This window comes from Trachurus japonicus, chromosome 1 (genome assembly GCF_045865225.1).
Source record: "Trachurus japonicus isolate A0001 chromosome 1, Traja_1.0".
Taxonomy (NCBI): Eukaryota; Metazoa; Chordata; class Actinopteri; order Carangiformes; family Carangidae; genus Trachurus; species Trachurus japonicus.
The window spans coordinates 12,940,618-12,967,813 of NC_140907.1; the positions used below are offsets into that span (position 1 = coordinate 12,940,618).

The following is a 27,196-nucleotide window of genomic DNA, read 5'->3' on the forward strand; positions in this document are numbered from 1 at the left end:
TGACTTTACTGCTAACAAAGTTTGAGTTTCTGTGGGTCGTGCTCTTTTCTTCAGCTGTTCAGCCACGGTGGCTCCTGTTTTACCCTCCACCCCCTCAGTCCTTCCTCTGTTTATTAACAAACAAAGAGCATGTCCTATGAGCCCAGGTCTCATATCAGATACAGACACTTTCATATATTAAAATCAACAGTTTCATCCACACGGAGTGGGTGAAACATATCACACATATCTAATCATCATATTCCACTGACCTGTTGAGGTAGACTCGTTTCTCTGTGAACTGTCCTTGGCCGTGCGTCGGGTCTTCGTAGGGTTCATTCTGGACGACCTCCACCCCTTCCCCTCGATCGCTCTGCTCATGGCTGTGTTTACTGATCATGTACAGCTGCCCGATCCGGTACTGGAAGATAAAAACACAGGGAGAGGAAACGTTCACACACAACAGTCTGACAACAACCTCATGGGAAACTTAGAAACCTTAAAAAGCAGTACTGCAGTCAAACATTATTAGATGTGCTGAGATACTAAATGGCTACATGTCAAGTGTCAAATCCCACAAGCATATAGGAATTCAACATCATCATATATGTGATGTGACTGAAAGCCACTTAAAAGCTATTAAACGGACCCTAGATGGGAGATTACTTCCTAAATGACTGTTTCCTAGGTCAAACTCTGAACCAGTGTTTACAGTCTCACATAACTTTAAAAGTAGTGACTTATTTTTAACAGTTGCAGAGAAACACAAACTTCTGACTGCACTTTGCACCATAGAAAATGAATAATCTACTTGATTTCATCATTAAGTTTTCAATATGTAATGAGACCCTAATAATCACACAATCTTTCTCCCAAATTTGGAATATTTAAGTAAATTTCTAGGGGTGACCTCAAATAGTCGACTCTGAACCCCGTCGTCGAATCATCGAAAGTGTGATTATGGAAAAAGGACCGTACCATTCTGAATATATAGGGGTGCTCATCGCAGCTGAACATCTGATTTTACATAGAAGTAGTAGTTTTGAGTGCTCGAGCACCGGCGCACCCGTCTTTCTCTCTCACCACTTGATGTTTTTTAATTAAATTCGGGCCTAAAGTTTTATTTAGAATATTAAACTAAGGGTCGCACTCTCTGTCTATCGATCGTGCAGCACCTAGGAGAGACGTTTAAGTTGTGTACGCAGCCTAATGAATGAGATCAGGAAACATGATTCAACAGTTAGTCGACTATGGGCAAAGTCTGACGAATCAAATTCGACTATGAAAATCCTTAGTCGAGGACACTCCTAACTTCTGTGGTGGAAATAGTGACTAGCTTAAAAAAAAAATTAAAAAACACACTGAATACTAAGCATAAAACATTTTCCACCTGCATCTGCTCATTTTCCTTAAGAACGATACTCACTACTTCATTATCATGCAGAACAGGCCAAGGAGCCGGAGGCTGAGCCACAAACACTGAATATTCACATGTTTGTGATTTCATTATAATAGTTCAGTTTTTATTTTCCTCACTCAAAATGTGACACCTTCACACTTCACTTACTTCAGGATATAAATGGTTCAGTCAGACGGCATTTACCCCTGAATAAAACCTTTGGGTTCACTACAAGGTTAGAATTATACACAACTATGGCTCAACTGTGATTTTTCTTCCACAACACCCTGTGGCTTTCAGAAAGTGGCAGACACATCATTCAGTGACAAGGAGCAACGCATATGTTTGGTCGAGTTTACATAAGTCTGGGCTGAGCATGACCATGAGTTGCACGTTTGCTTGGCCCTCATTCTTTTTTTACTGCATTAATTCGTTTAGTTGAGGAAAAAGGTCAGAAAATAAAGTGAAGTCATGGCTACTTCTGCTGCAACAAACACTAAACAACTAAAAGGCAGACTTACTTTTTTTTTTAGCAAAACCTTTTGTTTTAATGAACATGACTACAGCATTTGTACATCTTGCACCGTGCTATCAACTACCAGTCAACTCTGCCACGTAATAACTGCTCTTCCAGTTGTAGATGCCCTGAAGCATCAAGCATGTTCACTTTTATTCAGGCAATAAAGTGTGAATCGCCTATTTTAAGGCAGCACTTCTGTCTTCTTTTGATCTTTAATCTTCATATTCTAAATCCAACGCTTCTGTTGGTGACAAAAGACCCAGGGAGGAGAAGATATGGAAATGAATGAATTATTTCAAAGAGAGAGAAAAGGAGCTGACTGAGAGTGAGGGACTGAGGAGCATCAAAGCAGGGTAAGTTGAGGAGTTTTAATGAGAAGGAGGGGCTGGAATTAAATCAGGGACACAGAGAAGAGACACAACTGGAAATTGTGGAGAGTGGACTGGAAAGAGGAGAATGAGAGGAAGAGATAAATGAAGTGCGAACAGCAAAAAAAGAAAAAAAGATGGTCTGGTGATGACCGATGATGCTTCTAATCCTTTTATCTTTTACAGGCTGTGACTCCTGCTCAGCTAAAAAAAAAATACTCTCTCCTGTCTGGGCTCCTCTCAGCCACACATGAGCTCCAGTTACAAAATAAGTGAGAGTGGAGCACTAATAATGAAGGGGTGCAACATCAACTGTATTCCCCTGGTTTCAACACTTACTCTCACCCTGAGCTTTACCTGTCACGGTCGTGCTCTGAGCTGTGAAATGCTGTCAGGAGAATATGTGTGGTGCTCGCCCCAAAACAGCTCCCAGGACAGAAGCGAAAAACGGTGTCAGCACCTCAGCTGCTGCTGCGAATCTCTCGTGGATACACCTACTTCACAGGTATGTGCCAAAATTAATGAAGGAAGGATGCAAGCAGAGGATTTGTGCTTTTGATGTCTTAATTGGTCCATTTACTATCCCATAATTATCTCACACAGAATGGGTCAAGTGTGCTACTATAAGGTAAGATCCTTAATAGGTAGTTAAATAAAAAATGTACATACAGGACTTGTGACATGTGTGAGACAAGTGTAGTATGTAATCATAAAAATACCAGACACACAAGAATAAAGAGGCCATAACATAGTGTAGGGAAAGGATTCATTCATTCTGATCAAGTATGTGGCAGGTGCATTAAAAATAAACCTTAATTTCCTTATTCTTATTTCCTCTGCTGGTTGATGTCTAGCCATTTTAATGAAAGGGAGACTCCACAGATGATAGCAGGTTTGCTGGAATTTAAAACAGCAGTTAATAAAGGGAAATATTTATATATTCCTGAGCTATTTTGATACAGTAACCACCTGGTAATACATTTAATAGAGCCAACACATAGACAAACCATTCACACACACATTTACAACACTTACAGATGCAAATGCAGATGAACCTAACCTGCATGTTTTTGGACTATGGGAGGAGCCCAGAACAACACAGTTAACCACCGCAGCTCAGTGCTGCTCTCTGAATGGACTGCAACACTTTCAAATTCAAAGTGAAACACACACAATTATGGACATTTACACTCTCACAACCTAGAAACCACTCATCCATGCATGCATTGCTGTTGTACATTAAAATCAATAAGCCATTAACGTTGCATGAAATAACACCGTAAACCCATTAAGCAGTGTTTTACACACACACACACACACACACACACACACACACACACACACACACACACACACACACATACACACACACTTCTACAGTTGCAGCAACTTCACTGTGTTGTTTGTGGTGCTGTAGTTTTACTGTGAAACTTTGAAAGGGCATCAACACAATGACTCACTTCCTCTGTATCTTGTCACTCCAAGGCCCTGCTCTTCAACAATCGGTATACATTTAACACTGTGGATGCACACAGACACACACACACACACACACCAAGCCTTTTCAGACTAGAGAGCTAGACACCGCAGCAGGTTATGAGCAGAGACAAACTGTAATAGAGACACACAGTGTTTGTCTGACCTGAGCCACTGTGAGGATGTGTAATATAAAAATGATGTCCTTTACTTTTCTTTCTTTTCTTTTTTTTGGACATTTTCTCCAGATGTGGAGCATATTTCTTAGGTGTCTTCTGCTGCACACTGATTAGGCAACACAGTCACAGTACAACATCACAATAGAGAAAACTTTGCAAGATCGTTTTTGTTTTTGTCTAGCTGACAAAACAATTTATTGATTAACCAGTTAGTAAATCATTTGGAAATCTATGCAAAGTCTTTGGTAACACTTTCATTTTACAGGAAATAATGTCAAACACTTGATGCTCCGGCTTCTAACATCAGATGATGATGATTGGATAATATATTGAATGTTTGGGGCAATTGGTGGATAAAGACCGGCAAACCACAACAAGCAACGCTATTGATATACAAGCGGCCATGTCATCCATGTGAAATGATGCAAAAATGATTAATTAGAACTACTTTAAAGGCCATTTAGAAAAAAATGCTAATTGAGCGTCAATGGAGCAAAACCAACCAGCCACTAAGAAGTTCATTAAAGTTCAGTATGGGGCAGTGTTTGTAGTGGGGAACCTTCATAAGTACATGAGATTATAAAAATGAAAAGAGTCATTTCCAGCTCTCACAGAACTGAAATAACACATACGCAGTGTGCATCAGTTCTGAAGTTAATGACCAGTCTCCATGTGTTTTATAACACCGATAATGGGGGTAGCCCAGTTCAACTACATGTACGTCAACAGCATTAGTACACTGATTTAATATAAATGAGGTCTGGTGGCGTCTCAGTGATCGGACTTGGGCGACCTAGTGCTTTAAGACAGTCTGTCAGCAACATGTTAACTTTTGAGAAGGTTCAGAGTGAGTTACAATAAATTAATTACAGAGAATGTCAAGAAGATCACCACTGAAAATGAACATGCTTTGAAATATGTACGACTTCCAAATAAGGATAAGACTGTATAAGAGAAGCTTATGTAATTCAGTGTTCAAAGTAGATAAAAGTCCTGTGCCCATTTGTTTTAATATATTAATGCAGAATAAGGTCAAAGCTGAAAAAAGCTGAAGTTATTACATCACCTCTCTTCTCTCTTACGGAGTATAGAGAAAGAGCAAAAACAAACACCATGACTTCACCCTCCGCCAATTCAGCCTCTTCTCCTCTAAACCACAGACACGTCCACTGCATTAATAAAAGTTCACTTTTTCATTGAAGTCTCGAAAGCAAAGGCGGCGTTTCTAAAAACAGCTCTGGGTTGTGATGAGGGTGAGCCAACCAGGTTAAGAGCTACTGTAAATAATGCAGATGCTCTCCATCCTTCTTCTACGTGCCACATAAAAAATGAGGGACGATGTAGATTGAAAGACAATGAGGCAGAGGACAAGCTGAGAGGGGAATTTAAAAGAGGACGAAAGACCAGGAGGGACTTTTCGCGAGTCCTTTGTTCGGAAGTGAGGACAAAGCAGAACATTAGAGAGCGGTATAGACGGACAGAAACAAATGTTTGGGTCACGGGGGCTGCAGAGGCAGTGAAGTGTGACATCAGCCTAATAAACGTCGGCTCAGACAAGAGTTGTCCTTTCCCACTCCCCTCGTCATCGATGAGCAATAGCCATAATCAACTTCTAAAAATTCAAGGGTGTGCGTACACGATGCATGAGGGCCGGTACGATTATCTGAAATGTTCGAGGACACCGTGATGAATGTGCTTGACCGTGAACAAGCCTCTCCAAATTAGGGAAGGTTTACACAACAACAAATAAAAGCTTGTGTTGCCCGGTTGAATGGCCCTGTTATTTCCCCCCCACCGCAGCAAAACAGGCAATCACTTCAGAGAACGTGGCAGCGCTGAAGTGCGACTCGGTCTATCTCTCGTCTGGGATCTTCCCAGCGTGATCGATCATTTTGTTACATGATGCAGCCAGCACAAAGAGGGCAGTTCTTGGCCTTATCTTTATTCGATTTGTCTGATGACAAGGCCCTCTGGTTTGTTGTTGCTCGTTAATCAATGCCAATAAACTCGAGTGTGTTGTCATTATCGCTGCTTGCTGCGGAGTTCTGGTCCAGGTTGCTGAAACCAAAATCCAAAAAATGTTGGACTTGTGTGTAAGACACTGGCACTTTAATATTTCATTTTCTTCAAAATGGGACCATTGTGGACTGGTTTGCTGTGTCTTTGGTGGACTTACAAACAGGAGGCTCACTATTAGCTGATCTGGCAGCTTGTTTTCCTGCTGCGTTCTAGATTTTCAGTCATTTTCATCAAATAACAACACACAAAGAAAATCTGTCTGTGGTTTTTCTGGCTTTTTTTCTGGATGATAAAGGCATTCAAGGCAGTCTGCTGTTTAACAGATGTCACGATTTATTACTCAGAAAAGCTTTTAGCTTAAAGTGGTTTGGAATATCTTCTCTTCCCACACAAACCAACCCCTTGATATCACCCGAGCAAGAACTTTTTCATATTCTTATACCCAAAACCTCTTCCCCCATTGTGAGGCCATAGCAAACCAAACTCTGTAAACCGTGCAAATTTTAATTTCTCCTTTCAACACGATGAATGCACCTTTTCACAAGGGGGCATGCGTTTGTGAGTTGTGATCATTAGCATAATCAGTGCCCTATCTTTGTATGTTCTGTTCTGTCTATGAGCAGGTTTCATTTCCAAAAATGTCATTCAGGAGAGAAAATAAAAAATTCACACCACAGAGGTTCAGGTCTCACTGTTGGAAATCAGTAGACGAGGAGACAACAAATTTTACGGTGCCAATAGTTTGGAACTCAAATAATTAAAAACTATGAATACAGCCTCCACTGGGTCATCAGAGCAGCACCGTACTGTGACAAACACAAAGAGAGATTGTTTAATATTAAGATACCAAACAATAGCTTCACAAAGCAAAATTAGATGAGAGATGGTCAAAGGAATGTGACAGTTATGAAGATTAACAGAATATTATGCAGTAGATGACAGCACACTATCATGTGTTAATTCTGATGCATGGGCACCTTGAGGCAGCTGAGAGAATTTCCCAGCATATGTTGCCAAGTCAAAACAGTAAATAGGAAATCATAAAATGTGAAGAAAAAAAAAAGAGAACATTCTCAAACTTCTCAGTAAATCGGAGAGCTGTGGTTAAAGTACTGTAAATAGTATATTAATATTGCCCTTGCTTTATTCTATGTATTCATTGTGGTTGGCAAACAACATTTTTACAGTGTGGAGAAAGGTGGACCAGCTTGAACGATTATGACCTGCACAGGCCTAGACATCCAACTTGTTGTTTTTCTTTTATCTTAGAAAAAACTGACGAATGCTAAAAGTTCTTTGAAATCACTCCTACGAAGAACAAATCTGTCCGGACAAGTGGTTCTTGCACAAGGTCTGTTGTTCTCAACTGCCAAGATTAACTGAGAAGAGAAATGCTTCAGATTTCAAATACAGTGCATACAGTAAAATCTGCCAGCAAAAAGACCTCAGTTGGACCAACATCTAGTGTAATTCTTCCTGTTTTACCACCAAAATTCGTATCAGTATGCATTGATATCTTTCAATAAAATAAATGAAAAGCATGACTTAAAATTGAGGTTTGTAATACTTGGAAATAGTTAAAGATTCTCACATTTTAAAACCTTCCAGGACTTATTTGCTTTCTGCATGTCTGGGGCTCACTCATAGGAAAACACAACAATAAGCTCAATCAGCTGCATCCAACATCATTTAAATTATTCACACTTGACTCACTTTCCAACTTTCCAATCCAGTTCATTTTCATCTAATTTATTTCTGCCCACCTAAAGTGTCTTTATATAATGGCACAAGCTTTCCCAAAACAAGTGATAAAGGTCTTATTTTATTCCACAAAACCAATAATTAGGGAGGAAAAAGAAACTGTACTACTACTCCCACCTCTAACAGCTTAAACAGGTCTAGACTTGCTGTCAGACAGCCAGACATACTGCTGGACTGGGGAAAGACAATATAAATAAACAACCTAGCTGCGTTAAGCTGTATCGATCAATATGTGGTCTATCTGGACTCCCTCAGCATTTCTGTGCAGTCGATAACGCTACAGCACCATCATCAAGAAAGTGGAGTAGGAAAGGTGAAGGAAGAGAGGAGTTGGCATGCTTGTACGGTCAGTAAAGCTACAGCTCAGTTGTTGTGTGGGTCGGGAGGGTGAGAAGGTCAGAGGATGAAGGAGAATAAAAAAGTAGGGGATTTAAAAAAAGGAAAAAGGGGAAGGGATAGGGAGAAGAAAAGAGAAATCAGCAGATAAGGGAAGTTGAAAATAGGAGGGAAGGAAAGGAAACACAGTGAGAGAAGGAGTTATGATCAGCAGGCTGTGTATCACTGCATTTATACAAAGCAGGAACTCAGATGTATGAGAGCAATAGCCAAAGAGGGGCCACAATGGAAAGAGGACAGAGCAGAATCATTTTCTGTTAACTGAGAGATAATCTCCCTCCTTGTTCTGTTTACTCGTCAAAGTCGTGGCCTCAAATACTCACTGGCACACTCAGGCAAACAGTGACGGAGGCATTTCATCTCAGGTTTTAATTGAAAGTGGGACCTTGGCTGAGAATATATGTTCCCCCATTTAACGAACACTGCTGCCACTGAGGAGCTATGATAAGGTGCACAATACAGATAAAGGTATAAAGCGTTGTCTTTTCTGCAACCTAAATAAGTATATGGAATTGTGTTTGTAGTTTTACCATTGTACATGTGGTATTTTATTTATGAGAAGAAAGTGGTAAATAAGTAAAGTTTTCAGAGGTTTGTTTCTCTAACATCTGCAGTCTCCAGCTTGTTAGAGACATTTAGTGCAAGTCTAAATCTTGTGCACATTTTTTACTGTGCATGGCTATTAACGTGAAAGCCATTATTAAATTAAGTCATGTGTTTTACCAGCTGGAAACACACTTTGCTCTTACAAACAGAACTAATTGGTTAATTTGATTGGGCACAAATTAGGTTTTATGGGTGGGAATGCAATTTTCAAGTGATCCATCATGGGCTGAGGCAGCCTAACAAACTATAGGAACTAGTTGTATTTTTCCAAATACATTAGCAAAAAGTCATATCTTTTTGTAAAGATGATATTCCAGTAAGCCTTAACAGATTTTAAACCTAACCTTGGGAGATTATACAGAATAAACAACCCTCTGTTTGCAGTACTCCTTGATTGTGAAAACCACCAAAAGTAGTGAGGACATAATTAACCTGCAGTCAAACAGTACTGCTCCTCAGCCAGGTCAGCACACCTCTCCATTTGAATGTCAATGTCAAGTAATAGCTGCACTAATGGCTCTGCTAATCACTGTGTTCCACTCGTAGAGGGCCACATTAATATCCTCGGGGAACACCATGGCAGCCCAGCAGAGAGACCGTTTTGTGCTTGGCAGGTACTGAAACCCTGACAACATGTATAAGCAACTTTGGCAGGGGGATAAAAAAGGGAACCTTTCTCGGAGAGCTCATGTGATTTTAATTGCTCAATTTCCATGTGAAAAAGTGAAATAGCTGCAGAGATGACAGTGGAAGTATATAAATAATCCTCGGCCCACGGCTTCATAATTGAGCTCAGTGTGCTTTCATGGTTACTGAGTGTTATGAGCCTGTGTGGGAAGCACGTATGTACATAGTGCTATCACACGCCGAGGACCTCTGGTGACACAAGCAGAAAGGTGGGCTTTTCTTTTATTAATAGCTATTTTAAAAACATCACCAGGGTTTTCTCTCGAAGACAATATGCTCAACGGCAGAAGACTGCTGGACCCTTATTAAAAACACCAGAACTCTGGATGTGTATCTCTTCTCTTTTTCTTAAGATGAAGATGTAATATTACCGCCTCAGAGTGGTAAGATAATATATAGTACTTGGTCTGCCTGGATTTGAGCTGTCTCAGGTAAAAGTCATGGAGCCACATGCTTGAAAAAATCATGGCTTCCATTCACACAAATCAGTGGGGAACAATAACGATTAATTTAATACAATTCTGGGGGGAAATCTGAAAATCAAATCAAGGAAAATAACCAAAAACATGAATTCTGGCACAATATTAGACCAGACTGAGGCTGCACTCACGTTAATGTGTTTCATCACTTATGCTATGGTTACGCCTGCGCTGCATTTTATACAGCGTTTCCACTAGTGGTACTAGCTCTTTGTTACCAGGTACATTCTGGAGGTCGTTGTCCGTTACAGGATAGTACCGCCTTTAGAGAAGCTAGTCATCATAGCAACGCTGTGCAAAACTTTTGTGACGTCATCTTCAATGTGACACACGCACACAGAAACAATGGAGGATATCGATGGGATGGTTGACCTCCTCGATTGACCACGCCATAGTTTTTCGGGTTGCCAATTTCTGAAATGAACTGAACTGACTGAAAAATTGCGACCACTGTGATAGATTAGCTGTTTAAAAATGGCCAAATGGGTTTGAGCCGTGCAGGATATTCCGTGCATGCCGCACAGTGATGACGCAGTGACGATTCTCTCTGACCAATCAGAATTCATGTCACCTTTTAGGACCTCTTTTCTTTACCTGTTTTGGAACTTTGGCCGAGGTGGTACCACAGAAGTATAATAGTACCAAGTACTTTTACCTAATGGAAAACCAAAAAGGGCGAGTAGAGTCTAGTCAAGTCGAGCTGGCACCATGTAAATGTAGCATTAGTCTTTTTTCACAGCCGGAACTCACATTTAGATTTTATTGATTGATTGTTTTTCTGGCTTCAAATATTGGTTTCCGGTTTGTAATTCTGAAATATTCTGATCCCACATGACTGGACAGCTTGAATAGAGGCTTTCCTTCTTACCACTGTCCAAGTTTGGCAGCACTGTTAGAGAACAGTGGTCAGTACGCGGGGGGAGAGATGGAGTCTTACACAGACAGGTTTTGCCTGAATTTAATCATGACATCTTGATTATCAAAGATATAACTCACTGTTTTTTTTTTAACTTAAATAAGAAATGACAGTTCTTCATTCTTATTTAAAAAAACAAAACCAAAAAAAATGGTGTTTTCAGCCTTTAAATAATGCACTTATAGAAGTCTCTCAACCCATAGTCACGCTTAATCCTTTTAGATAACAATTTTTTTAAAATCACCAAATTTGGGGATATGTGGTTTTCATGCCATGTAGGCTACATTCTAAAAATGCATATTTAAAAACATTTAATCTCACCTCTGCATGTAACTAGGATTACACAGGTCCACAGCCTTCAGCCTTTTCCTCCATCTATCCAAACGCACACGCACTTGCACACACACACACACACACACACACACACAGCTGAATGCATACATACACAATCACATACTGTTGGCACAGCTCTGGACCCATCACTTTGCAGTTTCATTACCTATGATGGCAAAAGCACACACACACACACACACACACACACACACATACACTCTTCTCCCCCTGTTCTGTGCACATTTAATCAACTGGGCGGCAGCGTGCAGTGCACTGGGGGCTGCTCTCTCCAGATAAGATTATCCTTCAGCTGTAGGCCTGACAGTCAATAGGTAGACCAGGAGTGTAATTAGTGCAAGTGTTTATGAAGGTAAAAGAGAGTAGAGAGAGAAAGGGCAACTGAACAAGACAGAAAAAGATGGTAAAGATAGTGCATGAGTGAGTAAGAGAGAAAAGGAGAAAGAGAGAAGTTATGGATGTTGCCCGGCCTGAGCACCATATGAAATGACCAGTGTGCAGGATGGAGAGACATCTGCAGTACATCTCTGTCCTATCCTCCACAAGAAGCCTGTGGCTTCTTCTCCCACCTTCCCAGCTTCGCTCCCCACAGCCACACGGAGTGGGCTGAGGTAGAACAGGCTGAGAAAGGATTTGTCAGTAAGAAAAACACGTTATTTGTGTTTTAAAAAAAGACAAGATGAGTGCACAAGAGGTTTAACTGAGAATGCTGGAGGCTGGGAGACAGGTCAAACCCAGGAACTGTCTAACATGCTTCCCGTCTTTGTTTTACCATCAAAGCAGGTTTGCTGTGCAAGATTTGACCTTTTCACCAATGTTTCCCCAAACTCATCCTGTTATGCGAGGTTGTCAACAAATGTGCTCTCAATATGCACAGGTCAATACTTCAACACAGGTGGACAACTGCGCATTTTTTTACTTTGCATAACAATTGATGTGGAAAAGACAACCAACTGGTTTGTATAACATTTTTTTCCTTAATGTGACATAATACATCATTTTTGTGTGGGGAAAAAAAGATATTCCTGAACGACCTGAAACAAAGTTTCAACAAAGTCTCAGTTCATTTCAGACTGAATTTAAGAACAGAGTCAGGTCAATCACCTGGATAATGGTTACTATTACCACGTTTGTCTAAATTGCCAGTGCCAGTCATTTGGGATGCAGAGTTTCTCCCTGCTCCCCTTTCTGAAAGGAATAAAAAAACAAACAATCCAAACAAAAGACCGGACTATCTAATTTTAACATGAATTACATTTCAAAAACTGATGCGAGTTGTTATATATTGATTTTGATGGCTGCTCCCTTGACCTTTAAGTGAAACAAACTGTGCTGAGGTGTCCACCTGTGACTCAACCTGATACCTGTCAGCTCCAAGTTCCTGCTAATGTGGGACAAAGTGCTGGCCAGCTGAGGCATACACCGGAGGACATGCCTCACCTCTGACAGAACTATTAATCACCCAAACTATTATTATTCATCATGTCATCACACGTGCAGAGCAGACAGGCCTGTGCACACAGACGATGAGCAGTACACATTTACTATATTTACAAATCCAATGCCAGAGACAGATAGATGGGATGTTGTCCTGAGGCTAAAATATATGCTGTATACAGCATGAGGAAAAGAGAAAGAACCGTAGAAAGTGTAGTAGGGAGAAATAGTTCATCCTTGAGTTGTATAAATACAATATATGGTATATAATAAGACTGCAATTCAAAAAGTAAAACAATAATATTTACATTCATCGAAACGTGTGATGAATGTGAAAATACTTGTCGCGATTAGTGTGGCCACTCTGACGTAGAATCCACATCATCACTCTAAATTATATGCACATGCACGTGGATACAGGCTGCCGAACAAAAGCCAACCGGTTCGAGGAAATCCATCGTCCCAGGAGCAGAAGCTTTAAAGACACGCCAGGCCAACTTGGCGGATGTTTCCACGTCAAAAATTTCCCTCGACGCCAAATTCAGATACGGGCTTGTCAGAATGATGTTACACCTGTCTGGACTGAAACATGCTCTTATTAGCGGTGAAAGTCCAGTCAAACCTCCGGTCTCCACAGATCTGGGCTGAAACCCAGTTAGCTGCTGGCATTGAGGTGAAGGTCACGGTTGTGTGCTATGAATTGCAGATCGGCGCCCACAGCTGCTGCACCCTGTGTGTGTCACAAGAGAGTGGTGTGAAGAGCACTCCGTAACATGCCACTGTGTTGTGTGTGTGTGTGTATGAGGTGGGGTGAAGGGGGGCAGAGCATATGCTCAATGCTCTTTGTGTCATTAGATTTGTCTTGTCTGTCAAAGTGGGCAGATGCACATGCTGTACATCGACTGTATGTGCATATTGTGTAGTTACTTTTTGAGCGATATCTTGTGCTTCACAGTGAAAAAGCACAAAGCAAACATGGTGCCTCCTAAGTGACACAAAAACTGGCATATTTTTCCGTCAGTTTCACAGTTTGAGTGATTATTTAATTGACTGCATTCATTAACCGATCAGCGAGTCTGCATTTAGAACAATGAATTCATGCTGGCTGCCAACAAGTGTTGAAAAAACTATATGGATGTGGAAGGCATTTAGCTGGAACATCAATGGTGGTAAGTGGTAGGTCAGAGCAGCCTAATTAATGGCCCGCTGTCACGCAATTTCATGTGGGTTTCAATTTCATGGCTGAAAGGAAAATTAATAGTTCAATGTGGTCACAGGTAAATGGCATTTCTCAACAGTTTTAATGTTTGAATTCAGGGAATCTACAGAAAGTCTGACAATAAAAGATAACCAATAAACCTGCTCACACAGTTTTTCTTCAACACAACAGATTTTTACTTGGCTTGGCTTCACAACATGTTGTAATCCCAGTTGGGTTTTAGATTTCTGAAATTTTAATGTGCATCTGAGAAAATGAATCCACTGTTAAAAGACCTATTTTGCAGAAAGTAATACCTCTAAGTCTTTCTGGTGATAAAGCAGGTCCAGGTCTATATAAATGCTGAGAAACTATTAGAACACTTTCACAGAGAAATGCACAGAGCTTGTATTGAGAAACTGAATACAGCAGTCCCACCCAGTCTCTCCTCTGAGTAACTGAACCATTGTAGAGCTGGTGTGAGAAGCCTGAGACCACAAAAAACACTAATATATCTTTGTATGGATCAATACTTGGAATAAAACATGGTAAAGTAAAACATAAATAAAACTCAATATAAGAGATGTTGGAATTTGGTGTTTGAACAATCTTGAATTTATTTATAAGATTAACTGACCATTAGGCCATTATGAACACTTCAGATTATTAGACTCTACAATCTATTCATCGAAAATCTGGTGAGAACTATTAGACCTATGAAACTGGAGGTGAGGTGCATAAAAAAGACAAGCTTCAAGATAATAAAAATGCTTAAAGCATGCTAAATATTATGTATTACAAATATATTAGTCTAGTAGACACTGTAGGATGTCATACCAAAGGAAATATTAGAAGACAATATTTTCTAATAAAATCTTCAAGTTAAGTGCAGTCGAGTCTGTCACTTGAGATCATCTCAAGATGAGACCTCTTACATGGACTCACCTTCATTTCATGGCAATATTTTTAATTGATATCTTCCGAGAGCCTGGAGCAATGATAATGGATGGTTCTGACTTAGGCTTGGCTGATTTATGATTTAACGAGAGTGTGAAAATGGAGAATAAGGGGGGGGGATTTTAAAGCAGGAGTTCCAGTAAACTTTTGTGACAGGGTTTGACTTTTAATATTGTTGGGAGGCATCAAGGGGAAAAAAGAAACAACTGCATTGCAATTACATTAAAAAGAAAAATGGATGGAGGGACCGAGAGAGACAGGGGGTGTGAGGAACAAGTCAAGACCCAGACAAAACAGAGGAACCAGAGAGAGGGAGATAATGGAAGTGAGAATGAGTGAGAGAGAGGGTCTAGACAAGACAAATGACAGAAGTGAGGGAGTGAAGTGAAATCTGGACAGGCGGTGGGAAGAAAGACTGATAGATGAGTGCGGAGAGAATAATAAAGACAGGTACTCTACATTAAGGTGGTAAAGTGAGTAAGTATTTTGTGGGGGGAGTGAAAATGAGGAGGGACAACAAATGATGGAGAGGCTGGGGACGCGGCGCGGGACGAGGATGTTACAGAGAACTACAACCAAGGAGGAGGAAGAGGATGCAGAGGAAGAGGTTTGTTCCTGACTCTGTGGATCCTCCCTCCTCGTCCTCGCTGGCCAACACAGGGACTGTAAATCCCCCCCGAAACTTGAGAGGATGTAAACAAACCATTAGCCCTGTTCTGGTGGAGGGAAAAGCATCCTCCACTCAAACACACACACACATGCACACACACACACACACACAAAGAGAAGCATAGTTCGCTGACACACATGAGAACAGGTGCAAATGCCCATCTTGGTGGTAAACACATGCAAACAAGAACATACTGTATATAAACACACATCCTATAATCAGCGTTTAATCAAACACTTCACTTCCACAGAGCCCAGTCCTCACAGCTGCTCTGCTCTCGCTGATAATCTGTTTGGAAATGAACTGTTGAGACTGTTTTCTTGGGAGGAGAGATACAGGCTATAAAACCCTCTCATGTCCAACCTGTTCTGGGGTAAATGGCTCACAGTTTGTGCCGTTACACAGCGGGTCACCACCAGTAAATGGGACACAAAGTATACCCACACAGAAAACACATTGGTCTGTCCTCATCAACTCTTGAAAATGTTTCCCATTTGACTCATTTTCTACCTTATATTTTTCCCTCTTTCTTTTGCCCATGCTCTACTTACAGTGTATTAAGTGATGGTTGGGGTTTTGGGATGTATCATAATCAAGTGGGTTGCTCAGTGTGGGAAGAAGTGATTTAATGCCTGTAATATTTGAATATTTTTCATGGTTTTTCAGTCTTAAAGCTAAAAGGTGAATTGGTCTGGCACCATTGAAATAATATGTTCTTCTTGTCCTGTGCATTGAGAACTCCGCCCTACGTCTTAACAAAGAGTTCAACTCAATTCTTGTCACAGCTATTCTGCCTCGTAACGCCTGGCTAATATACGGCGTAATATGTGGCTTGTTGTTGCACCTCTAGCTGAGTGAAAGTATTCTCCAGTTCGGTTATCTTGTTTAGTCCACTCTTATTAAGGTGGGATGAGGATGAGATTGAGGAGTCACTAATATAACCCTTTATAGCTTCCCATAAAAATCTAGGATCATCTACTGAGCCTGTATTAACATCTATTAGGTGTTTAACTTTCCTTTGAGAAAAGTTCAAGTGAAACATTCAACTGCCAATGTGGAGCTCTAGGGGGTGTACCTAGGAGTGTGAAGCGCGCTGCGACAATGCTGTGATCTAATAAAAAACATGGCTTGATAACAACATCATGTATTTCAGAAAGGGAAGAAGCTGAAGTTAATATACTGTATGTTCTGGAGAAATTCTGATGTCTTGCTGAATAAAAAGTGTATTGTTTAGATGTGGAGTTGATAGTGATAAGCTAAGTAAGTACTGACAGGAAGTTCTGAAAGTCTTTTGATGCTTGTAGCTGTGTATAGTCGTGGAGCGCTGAGCAGATTTATCCATTATCGCATTTACATTACAGTTCATGTCTGCACCAAGGATAAGCGAGACGTCCTGAAGATGCAATAAGACTTCTGTTAAGCTGGGAAAGAACTCTGGTTCATATTTAGATGGAGCATAAACTGAAATAAAAGCACATTTGCGTCCAGATATAATAGTCTTAATATAAGAAATCCTACCATCCTCACTGTCCAAGTATAGTTACTGAGAGGTTACGTCTCAGTACTACTAGTGACCCCCTAGTTTTGGTATCCAGTGATGCTGAGGCGGCCACATAATAGTGTTTGTTTGAAAATTGGCGGACATCTGTAGTTCTTAAGGGGGACTCCTGTAAAAAGGCAACATCCACATCTTTTCTGCGTAAGAGATCTACGCGACCTGTCCTCTAGCTGAACGTGCTTTGCTGCCAGTTTGCTCACCGACGAAGAGAGCTGGCTGTCCACCTCCGCCATACGATATAGTCCATACACTTCGAAATATCAGCCTGCATGGCAACCATCTCGCCACAGAATCCCGCGACCTGTGCATTCACCAGATCCTGTGTCTTGTTTGTCAGCTGAGACACCACGTCCTCCACGGGTGTGGGGATAGCCTCCTTGATAGCTTCTGCAGCTGGGTCATTATCAAAATACGGTGAAAAACATGTCCCTGCACTTTCCAGACACACAAATGCTTGAAAATTTTAAAAAATCATCCACATTAAACCAAAATTATGTAATTTAAAACCATTTTAAATGATGATGATAATTTCAGTTTATATATTTACTGTTTTATTTTATTTTTTTCAGTTTTAATTTCCTTTGTATCTAAAAAACACTTGTCCCACTGCCATGGTTCAACGCTATTGGACAGTGTAAAAATATTTCCTCTTTTTTGTTTAAAAAAAAAAAAGTGGTCAATAATGGGCAAACACTGAGCTTAATATAAGAATAAAATTAAATCTAAATTGGCTATTTAATAATAAAGATATTTTTAAAAGAATATCTGTCCTTCGATTTGGTGTCATTGGTGTTACTGGTATCACAGACCATTATTTTTAAAGGTTAAGAATATGTAAGAGAACTCCCAAGGTCAGAAAGAAGAAGAAGAAAAAGAGCCATTTAAGACAATACATTGTGAGTGTCTCTTTCATGAGTAAAAAGTAAGATATTTCCAATTAAAATTTCATTTTTCAATGTGGTTCTTTTTGTGTGTCATTGGTGTTACTTTGATTTGCGCTATAATGAAATATTTTTATGGACCATGTGGTTACCATGTGGTAACACCAATGAGATGAAAAAAAAAGAAAAATATTATAGTTGTCCATTATAGTTGCTAACATAGTCAACATGCTAATAAATAGTTCCCACTAAATAAAATTTGTGAAAACTGAATTAAAATTTTTAACTTTTTTGACTCGGAAAATCACCGTATTTTGATAATGACCCAGCTGCTAGCTTAACTAGCTCGGCGAGCTCCGCGCTGTCGGCTAAACGAGCTGTTGCTAGCTGTTTGTTCGTCATTTTTTTCAAACTTGCTGCCATCTTGGTTTGCACAAAACTCGTATGCCTTCCTCTTTTTTGTGCTGAATTTCCTTTGATTTATGTGACATTGTAACAGACACACTTGAGGTCACTTTGTTCTTTTTTGCTCTATGTCACCGTAGCCCTGAGTGAAAGTAATCTTGTACATCCACTTTTTCAGGTTCCTCTATGACAGAGAGAGATACAGTAGAGGGGGTTGACTACTATGTGTGTGTGCACTTGCTGGTTGCCCAAGCATATTAAGTTCATACATTAATATAGAAATCAAAGAAGCCAAATATTGTCTGGACAGTGGAAAAGGAATAAACTGTCAGCGTTCTCTCTGATAATCAACAACAATCAGTATGACACAAATCACTGAGAAGAAGATCACGACCAGCGACTTCAGCCATAGAGATTACTTGAAAAGCTGTATCTTAGCCATAAGGATAAGAAAACAATCCACTCTTGTACAATCTACAAGGATTTTCTTGAAATGTATTCTTTTATTGCAATTATGTGCACAGGAAGAGAAAATAACGTTGAGACTGCTGACCACCAGGGCTGAAAAAGCTCTGATTTACAGGGAGACAGTGACTCTCATTAAAGAGCCATAAAGCCCAGCGAAGAGGACGGGGGTGGGGTGGGGTGGGGGGTTCGACTGGTCAGCGTGCCTCCGGTGTCAGTCCATGCGCTCTGGCAGCCGCTCGCCACAAGCTGAGGGTTTTTCTGTGCTTTAGCCTGACCAAACGCCGCTCACAGCAATCTTCTGTCTCTTAGTCCCACTGTCTATCTAAACTATAATAGAGTCGACTCATCCGTCTCCTATCTGTCACTTCACTCTCCTCACTAATGCATCCTCTCACGTTTGCCCTCTCTCATCATGTAATTTTCTTTTCAACTCCACGCCACTCTCCGCAGCTCTTGGACTTTCTTTCTTCTTTGTCACGCCGAAACACCCTGACCACTCTCTGCTGAATCTTTTTTCTTCTTATTCCCACTGTCATTGTGACCAATATGGTCTGATTCCTTCCTCTGAAGTTGTGATCATGTCATGAATAAGAAGAATGTGTCAGAAGTTGAACAATTGTAGAAAATTTTCATTTCTGCTGTTCAGAGTTTTGCTTGGACTAAAAGCGATGTAATTTTTTTTTTCCCATGCAACTCTGCAGACAGAAGTCAGTGGTGTGAGGCTCTGAGGTCTTCACACTCATTCTCACACGCTGTGTTGTGCACAGTGGCCACAGCAGGCAGGAAACAAAGACAATGCACACCGACAGCGTGAAGACGGAGGCTGGAGAGACTATGCGCCATGGTTTCACTGTGGTTTTTATGACATACGTCTGTATGTAGTGTCTTTTTCCACCGCCTTTCCTCCATACGTCTCACACGCGCTGCTCTTCTCGTAATTAGCTTTTTTCCGCTCTCATTTGCTGTGGGACTGTGTACACCCAGTTCAGCTCCATATTCTGCTGTATTTTTTCAATGGCCATTGTTTTACATAACAATGAGCTCTATTCTTGAACACTGAGAGTGTCATGCCTTCTACTTCTAACATGTTATCTAATTATCTGACGTGAACAGTGTAAACGCTGTGTGGGCTGTCAGGTTTTTCAACTGCTTGCTTGTTTGTTTCAACCTAGACCACATACGTGATAGGTAAAGGGTCTGTAGAGTCATTTCACATGTGTGATGTCACATACAGTTACTGTAGCACCGTGTAATGACTAATTAAAAAAAAAAATTGTGAAACAGCTCAACTGGAACAGACCATTTGTCTAGTGTCAACATGATGTTTTACAGCTACAGAAAACCAATTAAATGGATTTTGAGACAAAACTATTTAGTCATTGCTGTTAACAAGGTACACAATGTATTTTAAATATCAGAAGTTTTGATGTGTTTTTCAGCAAAACGATTATTTCTTGTGGTGGATTTTGGCCTTTTTGCAGCCATGAATCGAGTTAAGATTAGGCTTCACATCCTTCAATACGTTTTGTGCCTTCAGTTATGTAGTGTTGCGGGATGATGTGAAGATTCATGTGAAACTAGTTTCAGGTATAAGTCAGTTTTCACATTTGAAAGCAGAGCACCGTTGCAGGACACCTGGCAAATAAGGCTGGTGGAGGTCAATCTGTACCAAATGTGTGTGGGAGAGGGAGCTGAATAGAGCGGTCTGTGAGTGAACACGGTGTTCATGTGTCTCCAAAGTCTTTTTGAATGTAGAGTCTCAGTGTAGGTTTGCAGGTGAATGGTTCATACCACACAGGGAGGCTGTGAATGACAGAGTGAGAGAGTGAGCGAGCATAACTTAACTGAAAAGGTCAGAATGGGTGAAGGCAGCTTTGATGGGAATCCCTACTGGGATGGGGCGTGTGTGTGTGTGTGTGTGTGTGTGTGTGTGTGTGTGTGTGTGTGTGTGGCAGCAGCAGTGGCAGTAGGGCTGCTACTGTACTATGTGCTATTTTTAGCCTTGTTGCTTGAAGTTTGACTTCATCATCAGGGACTAAGGGCAGTCAATTTCCCTGCCTCCTCCTCTTCCCTTTCCCTTTGTCTTCCTCCACTCACACTTTGTCTTCTTGTCCTTGTTCCGTTTTCATTGTCTTGTTCTTACTCATGCTTCTTTTTTAGGCCTAAACCTGATGACTTATTTGGAAAATCACCCTCGGTTGATTTAAGTAGAACTATAGTCTTACATAACCAGATTAGGCTCTTCATCTGAACTGTGCTTACTTTAAGTGCACTTTTTCAGCAAATCTAAAAGCATAAAATAACAAAAAGGTACTGTTGTATGTAAATTAGCATTCATTAGCATCATATCAACAAAAGACCTTAGTGAAAGCAGTTACTATCATTGCAGTTTTACATTTGTCACCCTCTAGCTATAGTGACATGTGTCATAGTCGTCATGCCACGCCATGGAACTTCCGCCCACCTCCTGGGGTATTTAACCAGAATATTAATGAATATTAATCAGAATAAAGCAAAGCACAGTGTAGTCCATAAACCATGGACCAGTTTGAGAGACATTTCTATCTATTTATTTGGTTTATTTTGGTTGAGCAGTTTTGGAAACAACCTGCTGTGTGACATTTTCACAACTTCGCTCACGCCTACTGACAACTCTTGATACAGATTGCAAGTGTTGCCGATACTGTGCAATTTACATACTGAATGAAGAATTAGTAATTGAGCTGCAGTTAGATGACGGATGTGTGTGCTTAAAAATAGACCAAACTGGCAATGAGTCTACTCTCGTTTCATTTAGCGACAATTTAAATCAATCAGAGTTTTCAGAAAAATGAAATAGTACCAGTGACCCATATATTCACTCTGCTCTGACCGCTGCGGCCCTTTCAATAATAAACACACAGTTCTGCTGACCATACATGCACTTTTCTCTCTTCCCTCCGGCTCCTGCCACTCGTCATTCTTCCTGTCCTCATCTCTACATCTCTTACTTTCATCATCCTCTGACGTCTATGACACCCTCTCTTGCCCTGTGCATTACTGATGCAATGTACACGCAGGGGTATTGCATAATGACAGTTGAGGTAGTGTTACTGTCCACAGTGGTGTAATTCTATACGCGCTAATGATTCCCAATGTAACCTGACGGCACCGGCCAGTCAGCTGAGGGTGATTTCTCACCAGCGCCGGACACATTATTGTGGCAAAGTCTGTGTGTGTAAGGAAAAGACCCTCTTGAACCTCCTGACTGAGTTTTGCTGTCCGCAAACCTCTTAAAAACACACACAATCTCTGTGTCTGTATGGCCGAAGACAGAACAGCACCGACACATTGCTGTATTGATATCCAATAATATATAACTGATTGGTCTCAGGTGGTGAACTTTATATACCCTGGTGTGACATGGGTTAGCAACAAAAGGTTTGTCAGAGTGACAAGCTGAGAGAAATCAATAGTGTATTATTGGGATAGCAGTGGCCTAATGGATACTAAGCTAGGGCAATATATAATCTATACATTCACATTTTTGTATGAACATTGAACAGGATCGGCAATATACTATTCTGGCAGTGAGGAAGAAGGGGAGGAAAAAAGTATTCCCAAAAAATCGATATAAATCAAATTGTGCAGCAGAGGATAGCCACTGACTCACACAGGCTGTAATATAATTGAAGAGATTAATAATTACACAAATAATTTAATCATCATCTATCCCAAATTGTCCATCAGACTGAATATTGCAATTCTGATTATTATGGCAACAGTTATACTTACACAGGGCCCCTATACAGAAATAAATGGATCATAAAGCATACAATTACTAATGTAAAGAAAAACTCATCTCCATGGGCATTATGAGGCATCACCTGGATGATTATGCATCCTTGTCATAGCGAGCAACAGATGCCGCAAAGGCTGAATTAATTCAGTCGCTCTTCATCACGGGCAGATTTCAAGGTTCCATAAACAGAAGAGCGTCAGCGCGAGTGCAGGTGTACTGAAGCTCTGTCACACACGCTAAGCTGCATCAACATGTGGAGATGAAACCAGTAACTAGACAGGAACCTGTTGCTCAAATCCACCTGCCGAGATGATAATGGAAGATGACTGGATTCATTGTCATAGCAGCACGAAGACAAGTGAAAGACGCGTTTTCCCAATCTTGAAATGATCTTGGTTTGTCTGTTTGACTTGCTCATTCATCTTAAATGAGAGTTGTTCACATGTTATTGAGAATTTTTATTATGAATTTTATATTCATTTGATAATAAATGTTTTAGGGTTGATGCCATACAACTAAATGAATAGTTTTGTTAAATATATATATTTTTTTAAAGCAACCCTATTAGTTTCCAACAGTTAAATGCAACCTGTGTCACATTTCCTTTCAATGTCCATCTAAAATATTAGTGGATTCAAATACTCACCATCCACAAACATCAATTCACCCTAAAGAGAAAATCCGCAGTTTTGGCAGCACATTCCTAATTGCTCATATTTAGGTGCCGTCATGTTCAATCTACCAAACAATAATTATTCTTCTGCTCTGAGAGGCTGATCTAATCTACACACTCCATTACACAGTACAGGTATTTAAATGCGACTAGCTGAAGGTAACTATTAATAACCACCCCGCTTCCAATTTTTATTGTACTTTACCTACAGTATCCCCTGATGGACACAGTGCTGCAGTGATATGGATGAAACTAAGAGGTATGCTTGAGTACACTTGCTCTGACCTTACCTGGTGCTCTGTGGGTTCTGTGTGTGTGATTGTGTGTGTGTGACTGATAGAGAAAGGAAATGAGACCTGGCTACAACCACGCAAAACAAACACGTTCTCATGCTAACTGCCTATTTCCCCTCATGCATTTTCTTCAGTTAAATACTTAAACCCAAACTCTAACTAACTATTTTTTACCAGGAAGGCAATCAGAGTTTTTTTTTTGCCCCCAATATCAATAGCAAGAATCTGTGTGTGATCAACCACTGCGTTATGTTATTTTCAGTTTGTAGAAGTTCACACAGCCGACATGTTGCGTTGCTGTGACTGCACATTTAACAAGGTGGCAGGTGGGACTACACTACACACAGCACTTCTCTGAGCTGCAGACACCAGAGCATTCAGCACAGGTGGTTGGTTGAAGGGGATCAATTAGTCGATCATCATTAGTGACTAATCAATGCCTGGTTTTTACCAAGTTTAGTTGCCTTTAGTTGTCGTTTAGTCTGGATCACAATGGAATTTCACTTTCTAACCTCATAACACTTAAAGTGAAATTCCGGCGTAAGTGTAAACCACGGTCAAACACACCGTAACACCGAGTTAGACCCCCCCTCGAGAGATCAATTTGCCCGACCGCTACATTCACGAGATCCACCAACTTCAGCAAATACCGCAATATCGCCACACACGGCGCTCTCCGGATCCACTGTCTGACCGCAACCAAAACGCCACCATTTGCCCAAAATAATGCTCAGAACTGCACCAAATGTCATCAATAGTACACACAGGGTCCCAGCACGTAGTACGAGTTGTCAAACATCTGCTAGCTTTGCCTGTTTTCTTTAGCAAGGAGATGCAACTCAACTCACCTACTTCTCCTCCTGGAGCCGCTCGTTGGTGAGGAAGCCCTGACGAGTCGATCACCGAGTGCACCGGAGTTCCGCAGCTCAATCAACAATTACCTCATGGAAATACAATCAGAGTTTTTTTTATTTTTTATCTTGCATATCACTTTATAACTATTATTATCGAGTGCTGGGCACGATATAGGCGCAAATGAGCATTTTTAAGAGCTGCGGAACTCCGGTGCACTCGGTGATCGACTCGTCAGGGCTTCCTCACCAACGAGCGGCTCCCGGAGGAGAAGTAGGTGAGTTGAGTTGCATCTCCTTGCTAAAGAAAACAGGCAAAGCTAGCAGATGTTTGACAACTCGTACTACGTGCTGGGACCCTGTGTGTACTATTGATGACATTTGGTGCAGTTCTGAGCATTATTTTGGGCAAATGGTGGCGTTTTGGTTGCGGTCAGACTGTGGATCCGGAGAGCGCCGTGTGTGGCGATATTGCGGTATTTGCTGAAGTTGGTGGATCTCGTGAATGTAGCGGTCGGGCAAATTGATCTCTCGAGGTGGGGTCTAACTCGGTGTTACGGTGTGTTTGACCATGGTTTACACTTACGCCGGAATTTCACTTTAAGGAGGGGAGATCAAAATAAATCTTTATCTTTCCTGCACTTAGTCATTTATACCAGACAGAAACAAGAAGACACAACTGGTCGTCACTCAACAGTCTAAGGTGCAGTTCACACGTTTTATTTTATTGTTCTGGGCTTTCTAAGCCAGAGGAACTGCTGTTGACTGCTCAGCCTGCAACACTGTCTTCCCACACCCATAAATCCCCGAGCTGTGGATTGGATTGGTTTCACTCTTAATGAATGCACTGCAGCTCTACTGAATGAAGACTCGAAGTCATTGTCGCCATGAAACAAACACCTGAGGTTAAATGGCACTGTTCCCACTAAACCAAAGCAACTAACTGCTCCAGAGTTCAAATAAACTGCGAGACAGATCAGTGATGTGAAGGTACCCTGTCTCTTTTTTCCTATTATAGACTGATTAAGCCTGCTGGAAAACAACTCTCCTTGGATCTATTCGATCTAACGTCGTGCATCTACTTTAGTTCAGATGAGCACCCTGGGCTGTTCTAGGAGCAGCCGTGTGAGCATTTTATTTGTGTAACTTTATCCAAATGTGTCCCTGATGCCACATCCATGCAGCTATGCAGTTGACCGATAAGTGAAAAATACCACCGCACACTTGTTAAGGCAATTTCCTTCGCACATTCGCACCGACACTGACACACACACACACACACAAAGCCGCAGTCACAAGGACTTTGTGGTGCTACCAAGGCAACCAAAACGCAGGAGCTAATTATAGTTATAGCTATAGACTTTGGGGCACAAACTCATTCTGAGGCACACTCACATGGACAAACACACAGAGCAGCCGGGTAATTTATCTTCACTGAGCTGTCAATTAATCCACTTCCTCAAGGGTTTCATCTCAATGAACATCATCCTCATGTGAAAATGAACACATACTCTTCTCAGTCTGGTTCTATGTAGAGTTGTGTGCATGAGATTGTAATGTGTTTGAGTATGCCTCGGCATATGTTTTTGTTTTTGTTTCTGACAAACTAATTTACCCACATCTATTTCCATTATGATGCATGTAAAGTTGAGAGAAGGATACTGTCCCTCTACACACTTCTGTGCTGTTTTACTCTAAAGAAAACACTTTCTATATCAAATGCAATTACAGTGAGTTAAAAGGTTCAGTGACAAACTGGAAGCGAAGGGGAAGTCAAACATTTATCTTATGGTGAGAATCTTCAGGCACTGCTCTTTCTACTAAAACAATATTTCCCAACATAAACATTACACAACCTAACAGGCAGAACAAACACTACTCCCAGCAGTTCACAGCAGGCCACTAAATATTTCAATAATAGGTCCCAAATTCCAAAACTGTGCTACTGAATTGACAGAGGCATTCCCTCGGGTGCTAAAGTAACAATCATACAGCTCTCTGCATGTTGTTTGAGGTGTGTGAAGCTCGCCGCAGACGAGACAGGATGGAGAAGAAGCTGAAAGCAGGGATTAAATACTGTGTACAATTAGCTGTTGTGTTGCAAACAGACGACCCTGTGTGTGTTTTTAGCAGCTTTAATTTCAGCTGTATTTTGCCTCAGTGCATTTACTTGGCCTTTGGTAATTACTGTTTGTTAATGCAACTCTGTCTTTGTTTCCTGTAACTCAATCACTTTCTCTCCACCTTGTAGGTGGTAGCTTTAGCCGCGTTAGCTTTAGAAATATGTAGTAAAAAAAAAAAAAAGAGAGAGAGAAATGTGTTGCAATTTTTCAATCTTGTCCTTCAGGTTATTTGTGCCTCTAATAAGAGCTAAGTTTTTAGGCTGCCTCCTCAGACATGATGACACCAAGTTCTTTTTCTTACAAATACCTTTTGGGGTTTAGGCTTCACAAGGATAGTAGTGAGGGGGGAAAATATGCTTTTAATTTTTTTTTAATACAACAGTTTGCAGAAATATCTCTTTCCTGTGTTTAAAAAAGGCTCAAGTCTAAAATATGTCTGGTCACTACACACTGTAAACGGAAGCAAGTGTGTCCACCACACACAACTGCATGCACTCTGGCTCTCTACACGCATACAAATCAACATGCCAGTGCTTAAAGCAACGAGCAGCAGCTGCATCTTGCTCCCTGCAGACACTTTTCACTAAACAGGAAATAAGTAGTTGGGAAAGGTGTGTGAAAGTCCCTCTCACATGCGCGCACACACACACACACACATCACACACACACCATTAACTTCTAGCTGCAGTAAGGAGTGGCCTACTCGACGACACAGCTGGTTAGCTAGAAGCTCAAGGAATCACTGATGTCAGCATTTTCTTCAAC

The 27,196-nt window shown here is 40.9% G+C and overlaps 1 protein-coding gene across 1 annotated transcript in view; it reads right to left on the bottom strand.

Annotated features, from left to right (window-relative positions):
• LOC146991478 (cytoplasmic phosphatidylinositol transfer protein 1-like) overlaps positions 1-27,196 on the bottom strand; it is a 69,236-nt gene that overhangs the window by 14,271 nt on the left and 27,769 nt on the right. Inside the window, exon 2 of the mRNA XM_085773323.1 lies at positions 252-400. Coding sequence (XP_085629449.1) covers positions 252-400 — 149 coding nt within the window. The remainder of the gene's footprint in view (positions 1-251; positions 401-27,196) is intronic.